The 20,838-nt window shown below is 46.2% G+C and overlaps 1 protein-coding gene across 1 annotated transcript in view; it reads left to right on the forward strand.

Moving 5' to 3' along the window:
* LOC102823983 (chromosome unknown open reading frame, human C15orf27) overlaps window positions 1-20,838 on the forward strand; it is a 187,790-nt gene that overhangs the window by 125,619 nt on the left and 41,333 nt on the right. Inside the window, exon 6 of the mRNA XM_006866559.1 lies at window positions 19,908-19,964. Within this exon, the coding sequence (XP_006866621.1) occupies window positions 19,908-19,964 (57 nt within the window). The remainder of the gene's footprint in view (window positions 1-19,907; window positions 19,965-20,838) is intronic.

Genomic DNA, 20,838 nt, shown 5'->3' on the forward strand with positions numbered 1-20,838 from the left:
TGTGTGTCTGTGGAGACTGTATGTCTGTGTGTGTCTGTGCAGACTGTAAGTCTGTGTGTGTCTGTGGAGACTGTGTGTCTGTGGAGACTGTATGTCTTTGTGTATCTGTGGAGACTGTATATCTGTGTGTGTGTCTGTGCAGACTGTATGTCTGTGTGTGTCTGTGGAGACTGTATGTCTGTGTGTGTCTGTGGAGACTGTGTGTCTGTGGAGACTGTATGTCTCTGTGTGTGTCTGTACACACTGTGTATCTGTGCAGACTGTATTTGAAGAACAGGATCTGGTTTTACACAAGGATCAGTGACACTCCTTTGGACAGTTCACAGGCCTGTGCTTCAGGGACACTGACCACGAGTTGCTGGAGGCAAGGTTGCTATAATCTGATGACCAGAGACTGAGCTTCATCTTTCGGGCACTGGGTCTTCTGAACAGGAGGGTTTGCTGTGGTGAAGGGTTTCCTAACAGAGGCAAGAAACAGGAGCCTGGGTGGTGCCAGTGGTTTGCAATCAGCTGCCAATCTAAAGGTTGGTGATTTAAGCCCACCCAGCGGCTCTGGGGAGGAAAGGGCTAGTGAGCTGCTTTCCCAGAATTATAGCCAAAAAAACCCTGTGGAGCAGTTGTCCTCTGTACCTCGGGCTCGCCTTGAGCTGGGGGCTGCTGGATGGAAATTAACAACAACAACTAGTAATAAAATAGCTACAGAGCTGAGGACTGGCCCAAGTCCACTGACCACTGCTTTAGTACCTTCACCCTTCACCTTCCTCACTACTAAGGGTACTCTTCTCCATCCAGAGCCCCAGGTGGGGCCTTTAAAGGGAGAAAGACAGGAACGGGAAAGATCATCTGTAGTTCCCACTAACATAAGCAGATGCTATCCTGGGGCACCACACAGGACGGCCTCCAAGAAATGAGTCGTTTGGGCAAAGTATAGAAGCAGAGAATACTGGGCAGGGTGATCAGGGACCCCAAGGAGTCAGGAGCTCCATCGTCTTCTTGTGGGCCAGTTCTGTGTCCCTAAATATCAGGGCAGTTCGGAAACCCTGTACAGGGTCGCTATGGGTCGGAACCGACTCGACGGCACTTAACAACAACAACTGAACCTCAGGCTTCGAGTCCTGAATCCTGAATCTGGGTGTGGGGTGTGGTGGGGCTGGACAGCAGGCGTTCCAAGCAGAGATCATTCTCTTCTCCAGACCCCTGGCTCCCTGCAGCCCAGAGTCGGCCAAGGAGCCCCACAGAGCCCCTCCCTTTCTCTAAGCAGCTCACTGAGACTACTGGAAGTAGCTCAGCCCCCCCAAAACCAGAGTGCCTGCTCCCCCACTTACCACCCTCCCTGGCTCCCTTGTTTCTACACATTGGGATTCCTTCCCACCAACGCAGGGCCGCGGCGGCCAGATGTCTCCTCGTTGCAAACCCTGGAGAATGGGCATGTGTCTGTGACTGCCAACAAAAATGTTTAATCAGTTGCTGCGGTTCTTCCCATTTATCCCCCTGCTTTGGTTTTATTGGCTTTTGTAGAATTTATTACCCAGCGTTAATTTGGCATTCCTTTCCTGTCAGTGCCGGAGACAAGCCACCTGAAACAGACAAGCCCCTGTGTACAGGAATCACAGCCTCAGAGCTTCCCCCCCCCCCAGCCCCCAAACTGGAGAAGGGAAGGGGGCTTCTCACGGGCTCATGGGGGTGCAGCTGGGGCAGCAGAGACCAGGAGAATGATTCAAGAGAATGATCCCTTACCTTGGATCTTACCCAAAACTGTATGGGTGGGGTGGAGCCATCAACAGAGAATCAGAAAAGTACCGTCACCCCACTACACCCTGGCCAGAGTGAATGGAGGTGCTGATACACAAAGATCTGCTGACAGGGTAGCCCCACCATGGGTGGGTTTCCATGACCTCATAGGGTGTCTAGGAGAGACAAGCTTTAGAACCTTGGGTTTTCAGCCCTGACCCCAGCCTGCTGTTGTTAAGGGCCATGGAGATGGTTCTGACTCATAGTTGCCCTGTATAGAGTTTTCAAAGAGCAGCTAGTGGGTTTGAACCACTTACCTAGTGGTTAGCAGTCCAGCACTTATCCGACAGTACCACACCAAGACTCTGCTCTGGCCTAGACAGTTTGGCAATGTCTCAGCAGGATGGCTGGAGCACCTCTAGTGGGAAGGGTCCAAGATGCTAAATATTCCAGAGAGTGGGCTGGGCCTGCATAGTTGCTCACCAGAAATGCCAGTGATAATCATAATAATGGGGAGGGGATGGCCCCCTAGAATAAGCACTGGGCCACAAGGTCCACCAGCTGTTCTGTGGGAGAAAGATGAGGCTTTCTGCTCCCGTGAAGATGTAAAGTTCTGGAAACCCTATACAGGGTCGCAGTGAGTCGGAACCTATCCGACAGCACTTAACAACAACAATAGTAAAATAGGTTGCTGCCAAGTTAATTATAACTTATAGCAGACCCATGGGTTTTCAGTGGCTTTTAGAAGTAGATTGCCAGGTTTTCCTTCTGAAACATCAACCTTTATATTAGATGTTGTTAAGTGCCATTGAGTAGGTTCTGACTTATAGTGACCCTGTATAGGGTTTCTGAGGAGCAGCTGGTGGGTTTAAATTGCCAACCTTGTGATTTGCAGTCAAAGTGCTGATCCTACAGCATCACACCAGGAGTCTTATGTTAGTAGCCAAGTGCTTACCTGCCTGTGCTACTTCTTGTTGTTAAGTGCCGTCGGGTTGGTTCTGACTCATAGCAATCCTGTATAAGGGTTTCCAAGGAAGGACTGGTGAGTTTGAACCACTGACCCTGTGGTTCAGCTCGACCTTGTAGTTGAGTGCTTATCCTACAGCGCCACACCAGGACTCGCTGTGCTACTTAAGGGCTCTGGAAATGCCAGCCGTTTTGCCGCATGATAAGCACACTGCACAGACTGGGACAGCAGCCCAGAGTTAAATGACCAGTATGGTCAAAACTGGGCCCAGGGATTTGGACTTGTAACCCAGTGTCTCCCCTCTGTGGTGCAGTCCTGGCACCCAAGCATCTAGGGGAAAGACCAGGGGCTAGGAACTGAGAAACTCATGGTCTGACCCAGTGGTACCTCTGAACCCCAGATTCAGGACTTGTGCTCTCTCCTCATCTGGGGAGAAAGGAATGTGACCCCTCTAGGTCCCAGGGCTGAGAGAGGGGGGGTCCACTCTGAGCCGGGCCTGATGGGTATTATTTCAGTCACTCCAGGAAGGTCTGGTTCTCTCTCCCTCCTAAAACGTGGAGGCCTTAGAGTTGTGCTGAGCAATTCTCTATCTCTCAGGGTGAGTCAGAAGATGGGCAGTAAATTTTAGAGGTTAGAAAACTGAGGAGGAGATCTATCAAGGGTCCATGGGAATGACCACAGGGCTGGATTCAGTCCTTGCCCTCATGCTTTGCCTCTTCAAATCTCTGAGGGCTGTTCCGGGGAAGACCCGTTAGCTTTGGTATGTGTGGCTCCAGGGAACAGAGCGAGGTCTGAAGAAGGGAATGATGAGGCTGGTTTGGGTTCACTTTGGGGACATCTGTTCACATAGGCTGATCTGTTCAGTAGTAAGACAGCTGTGTGGGAGACCCTGCAGGGACCCTGAGGTTAAAGCGGTACCCTCAAGCGCTCCTAGGCCCTAATGTTCTGGGTCAGGCGGGGTCACCGTGCTTCCTGTGGCCCTGCAGAACCAAGAACAAGCAGAGCCTTTGGAGTCCTGAGGGAGAATTGCGCAAGCGGAGTTTCCAAAGCACACCCCACCCTTGGCTGAGACCAGGCCTTGCAACCAACGGGCCTCAGCCGGGAGCCAGCTGCTTCTCTTTCTGAGTCAGTGCAAGGACTCAGGGCCTTTGGACCAAGGCCAGGCCACCCCATGGCAGAGCCGTGGGGAGCTGACCACTCCTCAGAGATGGGGTGCACAGAGGGCCAGGCAGTCCCAGCTCTTGTCCTGGGAGAGAGGAAAGCTGACCCACCACCACGATCTTCTCAATACAAGCCTCGAGGCTTCTTTTGTTTATTTCCCACAATTTTATTTAATTCCTCAAGGGGGACAGCATCATGTGGGTCCTGTGTTCAAAGGCCTTAGTAAGAAAATTGCTTCAGAACTTGGCCCTGGGTCCATGGGTGCATGTTGCCTTTTCCCAGGTTACTCTGCTTTTCTTAGGTATGCCGCCAAGAGTCCGTGTTTCATGTCCCTCGCTTTGTGCACATATTGAGCACATCTTCAGGCTACAGAGAAACTCAGTTTTTGTTTTTGTTTTAATTTTCTACTGTGAATTGAGTGAAGGTTTACAGAGCAGATCATTGATCTCACATTCAACAAATCATACACTTTGTTTCATCACAATGATTGCGCTCCACTCCATGGACCATCAGTTTAACAGTATTTACCTCAATTCAGATCATTGCATTTTTTCCCTACTACCAGCGTAGTGGTTACCTTGAAGTCAGCAGCCTGAAACTACCAACCGTTCCACGGGAGAAAGATGAGGCTTTCTGCTCCCATAAAGACTTACAGCCTCTGAAACTCTATACAAGGTCGCTATGAGTTGGAACCGACTCCATGGCACACCACCACCACCACCAGATCATTGGGAGTCCTGGTGTGGTGCTGTGGGATAAAGCGCTGGACAGCAAGGTCAGTTTGAACCACAAGGTCGGTGGTTCAAACTCACCAGCTGCTCCTTGGACACGCTATACAGGGTCACTATGGGTAGTAACCAACTCAACAGCACTTAATAACTGCAACCCAGATCATTAGTTACACAGTCAAGAAATCATATACTTTGTTTCATTACAATTATTATAATCCCTTCCATGTACCATCAGTTAACAGTATTTACCTCGATTCACTTTGATATTTGCATTCCTCCCTGTGTCAATGACTTCCCCTTCATTTTACCTCTGTCAACCTCCCTCTTGTATATTGCCTGCCCTGACACCCATGTTAACAGGTGTCTACTTGGTAGCATAGTGGTTACCAGTTGGGCTGCCAATCTCAAGGTCAGCAGTTTGAAGCTACCAGCGGTTCCATGGAAGAAAGATGAGGCGTTCTGCTCCCGTAAAGATATGCAGCCTCAGAAACCCTGTGCAGGGTCACTATGAGTCGGAACTGACTCCATTGTTTTACCTCCCTCTCCACTCCCAGTGACTTAGAATGTTTCATTTTGCTAGAAAATCTTTTCTTAACTTTTTACAACAGTGGTCTCATAAAATATTTGTCATTTTGCGATTAACTGATTTTACTGGCACTGTGGGATAAGCACTAATCGAAAGGTCAGTGGTTCAAACTCACCAGCTGCTCCTCAGAAACCCTATACAAGGTCTCTATGTGTTGGAACCTGCTGGACAGCACTTAACAACAAAAACAACAATTTCACTCAGCATAATGTCCTCTAGGGTCATCCATGTTGTGAGGTGTTTTGCAGTCTCTTCATTATTCTTCAACACTGTATAGTGTTTCATTGTGTGTGTGTTCCAGTTTCTTTAATCATCTTTCTGTTGATGGGCATTAAGCTGTCTCCATCTGTTTGCTATTGTGAATAGTGCTGCACTGAGCATGAGTGTGCAGATATCTAGTTGTGTGACAGCTCTTAGTTCTTGAGGATATAGACCAAGTAGAGGGATTGCTGGGTCATGCAGTGTTTCTATTCCCAACTTTTTGAGGAAGCACCATACCATTTTCTACAGTGGTTGTACCAATTTAGCGTCCTGCCATCAGTGTAGGAGGGTCCTAGTCTCTCCAAGCCCTCACCAGCATTTTGCTGTTTTCTGTGCTTAGGGACTTTGCTGTTAATCCTGGAGTAAGATAATATCTCATAAGAGTTATGGTGTGACGCTGTAGGATAAGCCCTGGACTGCTAACCAAAAGGTTGGCAGTTCAAACCCACCAGCTGCTCCTCGGAAACCCTGGTAGGGTCACTATGAGTCAGAATTGACTCAATGGCACTTAACGACAACAATGGCTAATGATCCTGAGCATTTCTTCTTATGTTTGTTGGCTGCCTGCATGGTTTCGTGTCCTCTCCTATTTTTTAATTGGATTATTGGTGTGTGTGTGGTTTTTTTTTTCTTGTTGAGGCATTGAAGAGTTCTATAAGTTTTGGAGAGTAGTCCTTTGTCTGATATACCAATCATTTTTTTCCCAGACTGTGGGATCTCTTTTTGCTCTTTTGGTGAAATCCTTTGATGCACATAAGTGTTTCATTTTTAAGAGGTCCCAGTTATCTGCTTTGTCTTCTGTTTGTGTATTTTTGATTCTGTGTGATAGTATATTTATGCCATGTATCAGAGCTCCTAAGTTGGTCCCTATTTTTTCATTGGTGATTTCTGTAGTTCTAAGCTTTACAGTTAGGTCTTCAATCCACGTTGAGTTCATTTTTGTAGATAGTGTGAAATATGGGTCTTGATTTGTTTTTCTGCAAATGGACTTCCAGTTCTGCCAGCACCATTTGTTGAAGAGATGATCTCTTCCCCATTTAAAGCATTTTATAGGCGGAGGGATTTGCTTCTGGGTTCTCAATTCTCTTCAAGTGATCTACGTGTCTTTCATTGTACCAGTACCAGGCTGTTTTGACCACTGTGGCTGTGTAGTAGGTTTTGAGATTGGGAAGTGAGAGACCTCTTACTTTGTTCTTTTTTAATAATGCTTTGCTTATCCAGGGTCTCTTTCCTTTTTGTATAAAGTTAGTGATTAGTTTTTCCATCTCTTTAAAGAACGATGCTGGAATCTGGATTGGAATAGCATTATATCTATAGATTGCTTTGGGTACTGTTGATATTTTCATGTTGTTAAGTCTTTGTATCCACGAGCAGGGCATTTTCCTCCATTTCTGCAGGTCTTGTTTTGTGAAGAGAAAGTTTTGTCTGTGGCATAAATCAATTTTAAGAACTGTGTGGTCCCTCTGGTTCTGGAGACCCCAGTTATAGCCAGCAAACCTGGCGTTGGACCACAGTCTTCCAGTATAGAAGCCCTGTTCCCGGGAGACCTGCACAATCTCCAAGATAGCAGAGCGCTCAAGGCTTTCTTACCATCAGTCATCAGAGCTTCTTCTCTTCTAACAACAGCCACTCAGAACTGACCCTGGGCTGCACCAGAGGAGGAGCCTAGCCTGCTGGGTAGAAGGTTCCCCCCAAAAAACAAATGAATAGCCATTGAGTCTTCCAATTCCTAGTGGTCCTGTAGGACAGAGTAGAACTGCCCCATAGGATTCCCAAGGTGGTCATCTTTACAAGGAAACTCGGTGTGGCATTGCAGGATAATGCACTGGACCATAAGGTCAGTTTGAACCTCAAGGTTGGTGGTTCAAACTCACCAGCCGCTCCTTGGAAGCCCTATACAGGGTCGCTATGAATCAAAACTGACTCAATGGTACTTAACAGCAACAACAACCTGTACGAAGCTGACTGCCGCATCTTTCTCCCTCGGAACTGTTGGTGGGTTCGAACTGCTGATCTTTTGGTTAGCAGCTAAGTGCTTAAGTACTGCGCCACCAGGAATCCTAGGAAGGAGGTTCTCTGGGCCATTTACCAAGCAAAGACCACTGCCAAACCAAACTGAGCCAAGGCTTTGTCTTTCTATACCAGTGGCCTCCCCAAGATTCAGGATCAGAGAGGGGTCCCTCTCCTGCCTCCTGTCTTCTCCCAGGAGGCTCCTGGTGAGCTCTAGTCATCAGGTGGGGAGGCAGGAAGGGGCGGGGGTTAGAGGGTAGTGTTGTGGTTTAGGCCCAGAGACATGGAGGATGAATAAATAGGCTTCCCTCAGTGTTCCATGAGAACTCAGAAGAGCCACTGTGTGGCCTTGGGCGAGTCACCGCCCTCTCTGTTCCTCACCTTCTCCCACTTTGACATGAGGGAGTTGGACCATCCTGTGTGCTACCTTCTTAACCCTGGAGGAGGCAGAGCCGCTCTGCACATTTAACCTGTTACCACAGAATGTTCCCACGGCATGACGCCCCCATGTATATCTAATAAAACTGTGCCCCTAGGGTTTTCAGTGGCTGAATTTTCAGGAGATTATCAGATCTTCCTTCTGAGATACCTCTGGATGGATTCAAACATATAGCCTTTCAGTTAGCAGCTGAATGCATTAACCATTTGCTCCACTCAGGGACTCCCCTCACACTTTCTCTCGCTCCCTCTCCATGTTTTAGAGAGGGGCAGGAAATCAGGGGTCCTCACTCCTCATCCCTGGCTGATAAACACCTCCCATCCCCACTTCCTGCCCCTTCCCTCTGCACATCATTTCACTTCTGACCCCACTGTCTCATCACAAAGTGAACAAGAGTGACCGCCCCATCTTCAGGGCAGGCCTGCAGAGCTCTGAGGAGGGAAAATAGACATGGTCCTAGAGGATTCGATTTTGCTGTTGTTGAAGTGAAAGTCACAAAACATAAAACCATCCATTCTAAAGTGCACAGATCACTGGCATTTAGTACATTCACAGTATTGTGCAATCAACACCTCCGTGTTTTTCAGAAACATTTTCATCACTCCTGAGGGGAAACCCTGTATCATGAATCAGTTTCTTGCCTCCTCCCCGGCCTCTGGAACCCCTAATCTGCTCTTTACCTCTATGAAATTAACATATTGTGGATATTTCGTATAAATGGAATCATAATGTAACTACTGTGACCTGCTAATTTCACTAAGCGTATTGGTTTTTGAGGTACGCCCATGTTATAGCACTTTATCCCCTGCTGTGGCGGAAGCACATTCCACAGACTTGATTTTAGAAGATTTTGCCCTGTTACTCCCCTGCCTCTGGTTGGGTGGCGCTTCTGGTGCGAGCCTGCAGTAACTCCTTTTTCCCTCTGTCCCAGACCTCCTCAGCTGGGCCTCCTTGCGTTTGTGGAAAATACCACTGCCAATGTAGAAAGGACTCTGAGTCCTTCTCTCCCTCGAGGCTTAACTCAGCCCCCCTATACCTCAACTTTACCTGTTTCAGGCAGCCTGTACTGACCACCCTAACCCATGAGGCCCTCCCTGTCCTGAGCTCTTGAGCCCACTGTGGTTTCATTGTTCCTTAGGGCACAGATTTGGCCCTCTGCTCTGCATCTCAAGAGCAAGGAAGCTCATTGGTATCTCACGCTGCTGAACTGGCAAGTTAGATAAATCACAGGGTATTATCTGGTGAAGATTTGACAACCAGGGGTCATTGACTCACAGGGGAGCTGTGTAAGCGAAGTGGTGGTGGAGTCTGAAGTCGGATTGCAAGAGTTGCCTGGGAGAAGAGAAAGAGGACTCAAGGGAGACTGGGGTTGGGTGAAGGTTTTTTTGTTTTTTTTTTAATGGAGATTTGAGAATATTCATTTGCTGAGAGAAAGTTCTAGAACATTTCAGTCTTTCCTCCCACAAGGTCCCAAACAGTGCTTATGCACCGTGGGCACACCACTGGTGCCTGTACTTCAGTTGGTGGACCATTTGGCATGTTATCTTCCACCTCATGCTTTCTATGGTATTGTGGGTCTTAAACACATTCTTGTCAGGTAGCAGAAGACCCCATTGCCAAAATGAGAGACCATGTAGTTGGCCTGTGAACCCCAGTGGCTACTGCATCTGGCTAGGGAGTTTCATCTTTAGGCCCTGGGGACATGCTGCCTTGGGAAGATGATGTGGTCTCCCATCCCAGGGACTGGGAGAGAGGGCTGTGGAAGGAAAAGACAAAAAGGCTGAGCGTTCTGCACTTGTTTTATCAGTGTATAACTCTAGGGGGCGCTCTTGTGCTGTCCTGCAACCACCTTACAGTTTCCTAGGCAAACCTTTATCTTACACACCAACTCAAGACTGCTTTCAGCTCTTCACGAAGGTGCTTCACATTTAAAATATATTCCTTGCAGTTGAGTCCTGGAATTCATGGTTTCTTCCTCATGTTGCTCTAGTTTATTCGGGTGGATTTGGGGGAGGGAACCAGCAGCCATTTTGGCTGGGAAAATGTGCCCAAGAGCACAAAATCTGCTTCTGAGGAAGTGCCAGGGGTCTGCACTCCTGGTCACAGACACAGACTAAGGGCTCCCTTGCCCCAGGCTGGTGGGCTGGATCTGGGAATGGCGTTACAGGCTCAAAGGCATTCAATCTGTATTCTGCACACCAAGCAGGAAGCCATGGACTCTGCCTGAACAAGAAGCCATATAAAAAAATGCACAAAGACATTTTATGGACCAGTAGGGCCCTGTAGCCACAAGGTTCCCAAGCCTAAGAGCCTTGTGAAGCCCTTCCCTGGGCTGGTTCCCCTATGGGGAGGTTCAGACCTCACACAGCAAGAGTTTAGGGTAGGTTAGGAGGTTTTTCTGCCACTCTCCTGAGGCAGGGCCTGGTTGGGGGAGGGGGGGTGGCAGGACTTCCCACCCACCCCTTCTGTTGCCTGAGGCCCTCTCTACAGGGTAGTCCGCTTTCTGACTTGTGGAAAGAAGAGGGCACCTGAAGTGGAAAGGAAGAGGGTTTTGGAGACCAGAAGGTTTACCTGCCAACTATCTGAGCCTCAGTTTCAGCTTGAGCTACATGTGTAAGAGCTAAGTACTCAGTAAATGATGCCACCCTGGAGGTTTTTCCCAGGCTGTGGTCTGCGCCGTGTTTTTGTGAACATTCTCCTTAAGGTTGACATGAAAGAGGCTGAAATCCTTAGTCCCTAGTGGAAAGGAAGGCGGCTGGAACTCAGGATTCTAGCTCCCTTGCACCTGACCTCAAAGACTTGTGAAGTTTTAGGGAGCCAGGATAGCACAGCAAAGGGTCCTGGGGGTAGGGATTGTTGTTGTTGTTAAGTGCCATCGAGTCAGTTCTAACCCACAGAGACCCTGTATAGGATTTCCCCAGAAGCAGCTGGTGGGCTTGAACTGCCAACCTTGTGGTTCAAACTGACTTTATAGCCCAGCGCATTAACCCACAGTGCCACACCAGGACTCTGTGAGGTAGGGATGACTGGTAATAAAAGAATCCCTCTCTTTGCCCTGCACTTTTGGTTAACAAATTGTTTGCTCATTTTTGTTTTGTAGCCATCCTGTGAGGCAGGTAACTTAACAACAACATGTCACTCCCTATCTTAACCCAAGGAGCCCTGGTGGGGCAGTGGGTTAAGCCTCTGGCTTCTACCTCAAAGTTCAATGATTCAGAGCCTCTAGCCACTCCTCAGATGAGGCCACCTGCTTCCATAAAGATTTATATTCTCGGAAACCATAAAGAGGAGGCCTTCTCTGCCTGTAGGATCATTGTGAGTTGGAATTGACTCAATGGTGGTGAGATCTTAAACAAAGACTCTTAATCCACTTTGGTTAGGCCAAGGCTTTTCCTTACATATCACTGATGTTTTGTGCATGCCCCAGGTGAGCTTGTAAAAAAGTATATTCCACAAGTGAAGTGGGCTTGCTAGAGGCCATCTAACACACAACTCGGGGTCTTTACTCACCAAGAACAAAACAGTAAGAAAGTAACCAAAAGTTGAAAAACTTTTTTCATGAGCCACAAGCTCATCTACCCTGAGACAGAAGAACTAGGACCTGGTGTCCAGTTATCATCACTGACCATTTGACCATTGTTATAATACATGGTCCTGGATAGAATGAGAGACAGATGTGAATCAGAACTCAAATTCTTCTTTAAAAAAAAAAAATTCAAGACAGAGAAGTAGAGAACAGAGGACGCCCTGAGATGACTACTCTGAAAATCTAGAATTATCTAACTATAGAATTATGTTTTATTTGATTGTTCCTGTAGCACTTTCCTGACTTCTTCCCTATTTTTCTCAACTCCATTGTATAGTGTTTTGATACATTTTATAATCATTTTTCTGAATTCCTTCTCAAGCATTTCCAAAGCCTGCCCATCTTCCAGTATGGAGTGTAGGTCTACTTCCAGCTCATTTGCCTCAGTCACTTTATCTCGTTTCTGGTCGCCTGTTTCTGATTTTTGGTCATATTCAGGAGTTATCTATGGCCTTAATACTTAGATGGGTGTTTTTTGGTTTTTTTTTTTAATGTTTTATTGTGAATTATGTGATAGTTTACATGGGAGAACCTTAGTTTTACATTCATCCTATCGTATATCATTTCATTGCTCTGGTTACAATACCCTCCATGCATCATCAACCAACCAAAGGGTATGCCCTGCAAGCCTGCCCCCTGGTCATCAGCACGCAGCCCCTCTCCCTCTCTGGGTCTAAAGTCCCCAACTGCTCCATGTCTCTACATCATCGTCTCTGCCTCCATCTCAGGCATCACTGCTCCTATGGGTAGGGTCCCGCTCTCCGCTCTTCTCCCTTGATGGTCCCAGGGACCTCTGCTCCTAGGCTGAAAAGTTAATCACTCCCCTCCTTGTTACAAAACATCTACCTTTACATTTCCAACCCTCACAAGCAGTCCTGATAACAGTTATTCACTATTGTATCACAAGAGACCCATCCGCATTTCATTTCATCAGCCCCGCCTAGACAGATTGTATACTACTCAATGGAGATTCTACCTTCCTCCACGCCCTCTGAATCTAGGTTCCCTCTTGAAAAGCTTGTAAGCCAGTCACTTCTTGCCTTTGTAGCCCCCTGCCCCCATTTTGGGTAGCCAATGTCCAAGTTGCCCACCCCTGTCTGCTCTGTGTATGGAGGGGGTGGGAATGATCCTTGCTGTAAGGATTTGTTCCCTCTATGCATCCATAGGTGTAGGTCAAGTTCATCAAATTGTATCAGATTACTCTTTTTTTTCTCTTCTTTCTTCTTCTGATTGAGCTCTGATCATCCAGTCATTGAAGCCAGGTCAAGTGTATATTATCTGCAAATGTGGGTGTTCTTGTGCATATGCCCTCTATTCTTAATCAGCTGGATGCTTCACTCTCCACTCTGGTCCTCTGTGGCTACCTCACTGACTCTGGGCCCAAGAGTCCCCAGTTCTTGCCACACTACTAAAGCTATTGTTTCTTGACACATTCACCACCTAGGGCTGCATACTTTTGAAGGCAGTGTTCCCATCTCCCTAATCCTTCCCCTGAAGAAGTTTGTACTCTTTGATTTGTTGTTGAGGGTGTGTGTATGTTTTTGTTGGTGGTGGTGGTGTTTTTTTTCCTTTCTGATTGCCTCCAGGTAGATGTGATCAGGAGATGGGCTTCTCTTTTCACTCTTCTTCCTGAGAAGTTTCAAGATGCCACTGTTGGTCGTTGTGACGTAACTCAGAATTTATTTTCAGCCTATTTCCTTTTTAGTCTGCCTGTCCTGCTCCACAATCCCCATTCAGGCCTTTTTCCTAGTGATATACAGTTCAGGGCTGGCTGTGGCCGTTTTGCACTGCCGTTTGGTTTTAAGTGGAAACTGTCACTTTAAATTTCAAGGAGATCTGTGCACATGTGTAATAGAACCCTGCGGGGTTGGGGTGGGGTGTCCACTCACTCAGGCACCCCCTCTAGTCACCAGAATGGAGATGCGCAGACAGCGAGAGACCAATGAACAGATACCCTCCCCCCCCAAAAAAAGAAGAAGAAGAATGCCCACACCTTTATCTCTGCGGTTCTGTCAGGCATCCGTGGCTGCTCTGATCCTTCCCTCAACTTGCTCTCACTCTAGATAGAGGCTCTGGGAGCAACGGAGCGTCTTGAATTAGAAAGCAATGGATTTCTTGCTTCTGCTACCAATTCCCCTGGCTGTAAGCCTTCCAACCTTGTAAATATTCCTTTATGTGTGGTTCAGAGTTCTGGGACCATCCCCTGAGCCTGCTTGGTCCAGTATTCTGTGTTGTTGCTGAAGGAGCTCCTCACTGCACGTCTACCCGATCTGCCATCTTGTTTGTTTTCCTCATTTATCTTGACTGCTGCTTCCATGAGTGTTGATGGTTGAGCTGAGCAAAATGAAGTCTTTGACAACTTCAGTCTTTTCTCCATTTATATGGATGTTATTTATTGGTCCAGTGGTGAGAATTTTTGTTTTCTTTACATTGTGGTGTAAACCATACTGAAGGCTTGGTCTTTGATTTTCATCAGTAAGTATTTTAAGTCCGCTTCACTCTCAGCAAACAAGGTTGTATCATCTGCATATTGCCAGTTGTTGATTGGAGTCTTCCTCCAATCCTGATGTCATGTTCTTCTTCATATAGTGCAGTTTCTCAAATTGTTTGATGCGCATTTAGATTAAATACACACGGAGAAGGAATGCGGCCCTGGCTCACACCTTTCCTGAACTTAAACCACTCAGTGTTCCCTTGTTCTGTTCACACAACCGCCTCTTGGTCTGTGTACAGGTTCCTCATGAGCACAATTAAGTGTTCTGGAATATTCATTCTCCATATGTTGTCCATAGCTTGTCATGATCCACACAATCAAAAGCCTCTGCATGGTCAATAAAACACAGGTAAACATCTTTCTGGTATTCTCTGCTTTCAGCCAAGATCCATCTGACGTCAACAACAATATCCCTTATTCCATGTCCTCCTCTGAATTCAACTTGAACCTCTGGATGTTCTCTGTCAGTGTATGGTTGCAGCCGTTTTTGAATTATCTTTAGCAAAATTTTACTTCCATATGATATTAAAGATATTGTCAAATGATTTCCGCATTCCAAGGGGTCATCTCAGTTTGGAATAAGCACAAATATGGATCGCTTCCAATCAGTTGTTCAGGTAGTTGTCTTCCACATATTTTGGCCTAGATGAGTGAGTGCTTCCAGTGTTACATCAGTTTGTTAAAGATTTCAATTTGAACCCTATCAATTCCCTGAGATTTGTTCTTTGCCAGTGCCTTCAGTGCACCTTGGACTCCTCCCTTCAGTACCATTGGTTATAGGTTGATTATATGTTACTTGTTGAAATGGTTGAACATTGACCATTTCTTTTTGGTACAGTGACTCTGTATTTTCCCGTCTTCTTTTGATGCTTTCTGCATCATTCAATATTTTGCCCAAAGAATCCTTCAGTATTTCAAATCGAGGTTTGAATTTTTTCTCAGTTCTTTCCGCTTGAGAAATGCTAAACATGTTCTTTCCTTTTGGTTTTCTAACTCAAGATCTTTGCACTGTTCATTACAGTATTTGATTTTATCTTCTTGAGCTGCCCTTAGAAATTTTCTGTTTAACTCTTTTACCTCCTCATTTCTTCCATTTGCTTTAGCATCTCTGTGCTGGAGAGCAAGTTTAAAAGTCTCTCCTGACATCCATTTTAGTGATTTATTTCTTCCTTGTCTTCTTAATGACCTTTTGCTTTCTTCCTATATGATGTTCTTGATGTCATCCCACACCTCTTCTGGTTTTTGATCTAATGCATCAAATCTGTTCTTGAGATGATCTCTAGATTCAGGTGGGATATGTTCAAGGTCTTGTTTTGGCTCTTGTGGACTTGTTTTAATTTTCTTCAGCTTCAGCCTGAACTTGCATGTGAGCAATTAATGGACTTCCCCAGTCTGCCCCTGGCCTTGACTGATGATACGGCTTTTCTTCTGTCTCTTTCCACAGATGGAGCCAATTTGATTTCTATGTCTTCCATCTGGTGAGGTCCATGTGTATCGCTGTCTTTTATGTTGTTTAAAAAAGATATTTGCAATGAAAAAGTCATTGGTCTTGCAAATTTCTATTATGCAATCTCCAGCATCATTTCTATCACAAAGGCCATATTTTCCAACGACTTATCCTTCTTCGTTTCCAACCTTTGCATTCCAATCAAAGTGTAATGATCAATACATCTTGATTGCATGTTTGATCAGTTTCAGACTGAAGAAGTTGGTAGAATTCTTCAATTTCATCCTCACTGACTTTAGTGGTTGGTGTGTAAATTTGAATAATAGTGGTATTAACTGGTCTTCCCTGTAGGTGCATGGATATTATCCTATCACAGACAGCATTGTACTTTAAGACAAATCTTGATAAATTCTTTTTGATGATGAATGCAATGCCATTCCTCTTCAATTTGTCATTCCCGGCATAGTATACCATGGGATTATCATATTCTAAATGGCCAATACTAGTCCATTTCAGCTCACGAATGCCTAGGATATCGATCTTTATGCGTTCCATTTTATTTTTGACATATTTCAAATTTCCTAGATTCATACTTTGTACATTCCATGTTCTGACCATGTTCTGATTATTAATAGATGTTATAGCTGTTTCTCCTCATTTTGAATCATGCCCCATCAGCAAATGAAGGTCCCAAAAACTTTACTTCATTCACATCATCACAACCAGCTCTACTTTGAGGAAGCAGCTCTTCCCCAATTGTATTTTGAGTGCCTTCCAACCTGAGGGCTAGGAAAGAATGTGTCCCAGAGAAGGAGGTGGTCCTGAGCCAGACCTCCGAGCATGGACTACATGCAGGTGGCTGGTGAGTGGGCAGGCCAGCTGGCCAGTGTTCCACCTACCCTATCTGCCTCCCAGATATCACGTACAATCTGCACATACACACACCCCACACCCTAGTCCAGGCATGCTGATGCTGGCTGCAGTTTCATACCTGGCCAGCTTCCTTCTTCTTCTCCCTACCATGCACTCCTGGGGCCACTGCCGTTTCCACTAAGAACAGCCTTACTTTATTAAAAAATTTTTTAAATGTTTTATTGTGAATTATGTGATAGTTTACATGGGAGAACATTAGTTTTACATTCATCCTATCATATATCATTTCATTGCCATAGTTACAAGACCCTCCATGTACCATCAACCAATCAAAGGGTATACCCTACAAGCCTTCCCCCCGGTCGTCAGCACACAACCTGTCTGTGTCTAAAGTCCCCAGCTGCTCCATCTCGCCATCATCTCTGTCTCCATCTCAGGCATCAGCCTTATTTTTAAAGAAGCAGAAGGATTCACATTTGGACCAGGTCTCTCTATCCTAACCTGGATTCTTTGCTCTGGAACCCCCACAGTCAAATTCCAAGTAGATGTTCTTAATGTGGTACTTCAGAGAGGCAAGTACTAAGTTTTGGGCTCAGTACAATTAGAGGGTCCAAGCAAGTACAAAAGCAACCAGGACAACAATGAATGCTTTCTTTTCTTTTTTTTTTTTTTTTAACAAGGCTTGAGTACAGTCTGTAGAGTCAACAACCCCTAGGTCCAAATCCTGACATAATCACTGAATGCTGAGTGACCTTGGGGCAAGTTGCTTACCCTCTCTGAGCACAGTTTCCCAATCTGTAAAATGAGAGTCACATGTGAGGAGAGCAAGAACTTCATGGCATATGCTAGATGTTGTTTAGTGCTGTCGAGTCAGTTCCAACTCACAGTGACCCTTATGAGGTTTCCAAGGAGAAGCTGGTGGATTTGAACTGCTGACTTTGTGGTTCACAATCAAGTGCTGATCCTACAGCGACACACCAGGAGTTTGGGTATACTGGATTAGACGGCAGGTGCTAGTCTCTTAATTTTAAGATTCATAGACTTTTAGGATTAGAAGGATCCTATGAAATCATCTAGCCCACCTCTCTGGCAGAAAGGGAAACTGAAGCTCAGAGAGGTGACTTGACTTGCCAAGGTCACATAACCAACCCTTCACAGAGCCATGATGTCAAGATACTTTAGCCTCCAACCCAGACTTCTATATACCCCTTGCAGTTAAGTGTGAGTCCCCCAGAATGGAAAGCCATATGGACATGGAACGGCCACATGTCACTCTCTGTATCCAAAGATGATGATGCAACGGGTTGCCATCAGCACTCTTCCTTCTCCTTTATTGGACACCAGGCCAATCCTTCTGAGGAAGAATTGGAAATGAGTGGCCAAGCCTTTTTGTGGTATAACAAGTATGAGTTTAGACCTATAGGCTTTCCACAGCTTCGTGAGTTCAGACAACTAGCCTTGTACTATCGGCATGTATGTGGGAGAATGGGCACCATCTGTTGTGTTATTGTTATGTGCCATCGAGTTGGTTCTGACTCATAGCAACCTTGTATAAGATTTTCAAAGAGCAGCTGGTGAGCTGGAACTGCCAACCTTGCAGTTCAAACTGATCTTGTGGTCTAGCTCATTAACCCACTGCACCACATCAGGACTTCCATCTACTGTGAGTCACTATAAATTAAAATCCTCTTGGCCAAGGAAGGGCCTACAGACAAATAATACCAAGGCCACCTGAAACCAACATTCAGGCATCTCTTGTTGGAGACAGATGTGCTCTTGGTGAGGAAGCTGGTCCTGAAGGTACAGCATTTGGAAGGAGTTACTACAGATTTTCAGGAAATCTTCATTCATTCATGCCTCTGCTCATTCATAATGCAGAATCACTCAGTGTCCTACTCCATGCCAGGGATTAGTGGTAAAAGAGAGACATTAATTAGTATTTCTTGAGTCTTAATTGGGGGGGTTGGACAGGTAATTACCATATTTATAAGAACTCTGAAGACAGAGACAGTTATGCCTTTAATTACGTTCCCCAAAAATATGTGTGCAATTGACTAGGCCATGATTCTAGTGTGGTGTGATTATCCTTCACTTTGTGATCTGATGTAATTATCACCTCTGTGATGTTAATGGGTCCTGGTGTGGTGCTGTGGGTTCATTCAGCTGGACTGCAATGTTGGTTTGAACCACAAGGTCAGCAGTTCAAGCTCACCAGCCACTCCTTGGAAACCCTATACAGGGTCATTATGAGTTGGAACCGACTCAAAGGTATTTTAACAACAACAACAATGATGTTAATGGGGGTCCTGGTGTGGTGCTGTAGAGTAAGAACTGGACTGTGAACCACAAGGTCAGTGGTTTAAACCACCAGCTGCTCCTTGGAAACCCTCTGCAGAGTTGCTATGAGTCAGCACATCACAGCAGTATGTTAATGAGGCAGGATTAGAGGACTCTTCAGGATTAGGTTGGATCTTGAGTCAGTCTCTTTTGAGATATAAAAGAGATTTAAAAAGCAAGCAGAGATCAGAAGGACCTACTACCACCAAGAAGGAAGAGTTGGCAGTGGAGTGGGGCCTTTGGGCCCAGAGCCTTTGTGCTGGGAAGCTCCTAGACCCAGGGGAAGATGAATGCCAAGGCACATGTACATCTGCAAGGAATGTGGACCCACAGATGTCAAAGGGAGATAAGAACTCTCCCTCAGAGCCAACAGAGAGAGAAAACCCTCCCCTAGAGCTGGCATCCTAAATTCAGACTCCTAGCCTCCAGACTGAGAGAATATCTGTTTGTGAAAGCCATCCACCGGAGTAATTCTGTGTAACAGCACTAGAGAAATAGACAGGTACAGCGGAGCCTGGGTGCATGGAATAGGATCTCAGGTGACATTTGAGCAGAGGCCACAAGAACGCCTTTGCTAGACAGAGAAAGGGTCTTGCTAGTTAGGGCACATGACAAGCTTCTATAACAACAACAAAACATACAATTCATTGCTCTCTCATGAAAGAACAGGCTGTGTAGACAGTTAAGGATGGTGTGGTAGCTTGGGGCTAGCAAGGACTCAGCATCCACTTCCGTTGAAAATGGCTCATTTTAGCTGAAGATGACTCGACCACTACACTTAGCCATGTTCTAGTCTTTGAGAAGACATAATGAAGGGGAAGAAGCTAAATCCTTTACGAGCAAATCCAGAAGTTGTATGCAGTGCCTGTGCTCATATACCACTAACCACACTTGGCAGGGTCCTGAATGTCATCCCAAGGGATTTGGAGTGTATTCTGCATGCACTGTGAGCACTGAATGGTTTTGGGCAAGGAGGTGGCACAGCCAGGCGTGTGCTCTAGAAGACAGTTCTGGCTGTGTACAGATGGGTGGCAGGGGCTGAGCTTGCATGGGGAGAAGGACCAGCAAGAGGCCCTGTCTCCGTGCAGACTGGAGCAGGAAATGTGCAGTGGGGCTGAGCGCATACGTGGCGTGAGAAATGCATAGGGGATAGGGTAGACATCTTCCTATTTTTGAGCAAGGAAAGAGAGTTCCAGAATCTTTTCCACTGGTGGTGTCGGCAGTGGGGTCGGGTGGAGAGTGCTGGCGAGCAATAATTATAACGTATTTTCTTTCTTTCTTCAGACTGTTCTACGGATTGTGGTCCTTGGAATCTGGGATTACATTGAAAACAAAATAGAGGTAAAGACCAATGGCCACCCCAACCATCCTGGAAGCTATAGAATTTCACTGTCTCATTCATCCTGGGGTGGAAGCCATCAGAAAAGGCCCTCTACTTGTGCACTTAGCTGTAGGAGCCTCTTTGGCCATGTTTGTTGAATATGACAGGGATGGAAGCTGGGGATAGTGAGAAGCAAATTGAGAGTTTTCAACAAAAGAATGTCTAAAAAATTCTCCTTGAAGTTCTGAAGCATGTTGAAAGAATCAATTTGAAAAGCTTTTGAAATGTGTTTTAAAACAAATAAACCCACTCTAAAATGGCCCAATGGTCAGATAGCTGAGCAGGAAACTATAAAAGTGCCTTTCAGCCTGGATTTTTGCAGAGCCAATAGGGTGGGGTGGGTCGCTTGAGAAGTTCTATTAAGAAGCATCTCTGATGACATGATGGGGAGGTCTTGCTGCCTCTGGGAGTTGTGTGCACAGAAGACAAGGCAAGCCGGTCAGCCCTGCTGTCTGCTCATTCCATACAACCCCATCTATTCTTAAGTCTTTCAGAACAGGCAGGGACGCAGAAAGGCTCAGATCAAGGCCAGAAAGGCTCAGATCAAGGCCCCAGAAAGGCTCAGATCAAGGCCAGAAGAAGGTCAGGACCTAGGTTTCGTGGCTGTCTGGGGCCCCCTCTTCTTCTAACGCCTCCCTGGCACTAGAGAGAGATGAGATACAGGTGTGGACTCCTGTTACTCAAGGGGAAGAAGACACCCCTTGCCCTGCCTTCAACCACTCCCCCAGTCCCTGCCCAAAGACTTGGGACACGGGATGTAGGCCCCATCCCAAAAAGGGTCAAGACACTGGTAATGCGACAGCCCAAGGTGTCTGAACAAAGGGCTGGAGACAG

This window comes from Chrysochloris asiatica, unplaced genomic scaffold, assembly GCF_000296735.1.
Source record: "Chrysochloris asiatica unplaced genomic scaffold, ChrAsi1.0 scaffold00092, whole genome shotgun sequence".
Taxonomy (NCBI): domain Eukaryota; kingdom Metazoa; phylum Chordata; class Mammalia; order Afrosoricida; family Chrysochloridae; genus Chrysochloris; species Chrysochloris asiatica.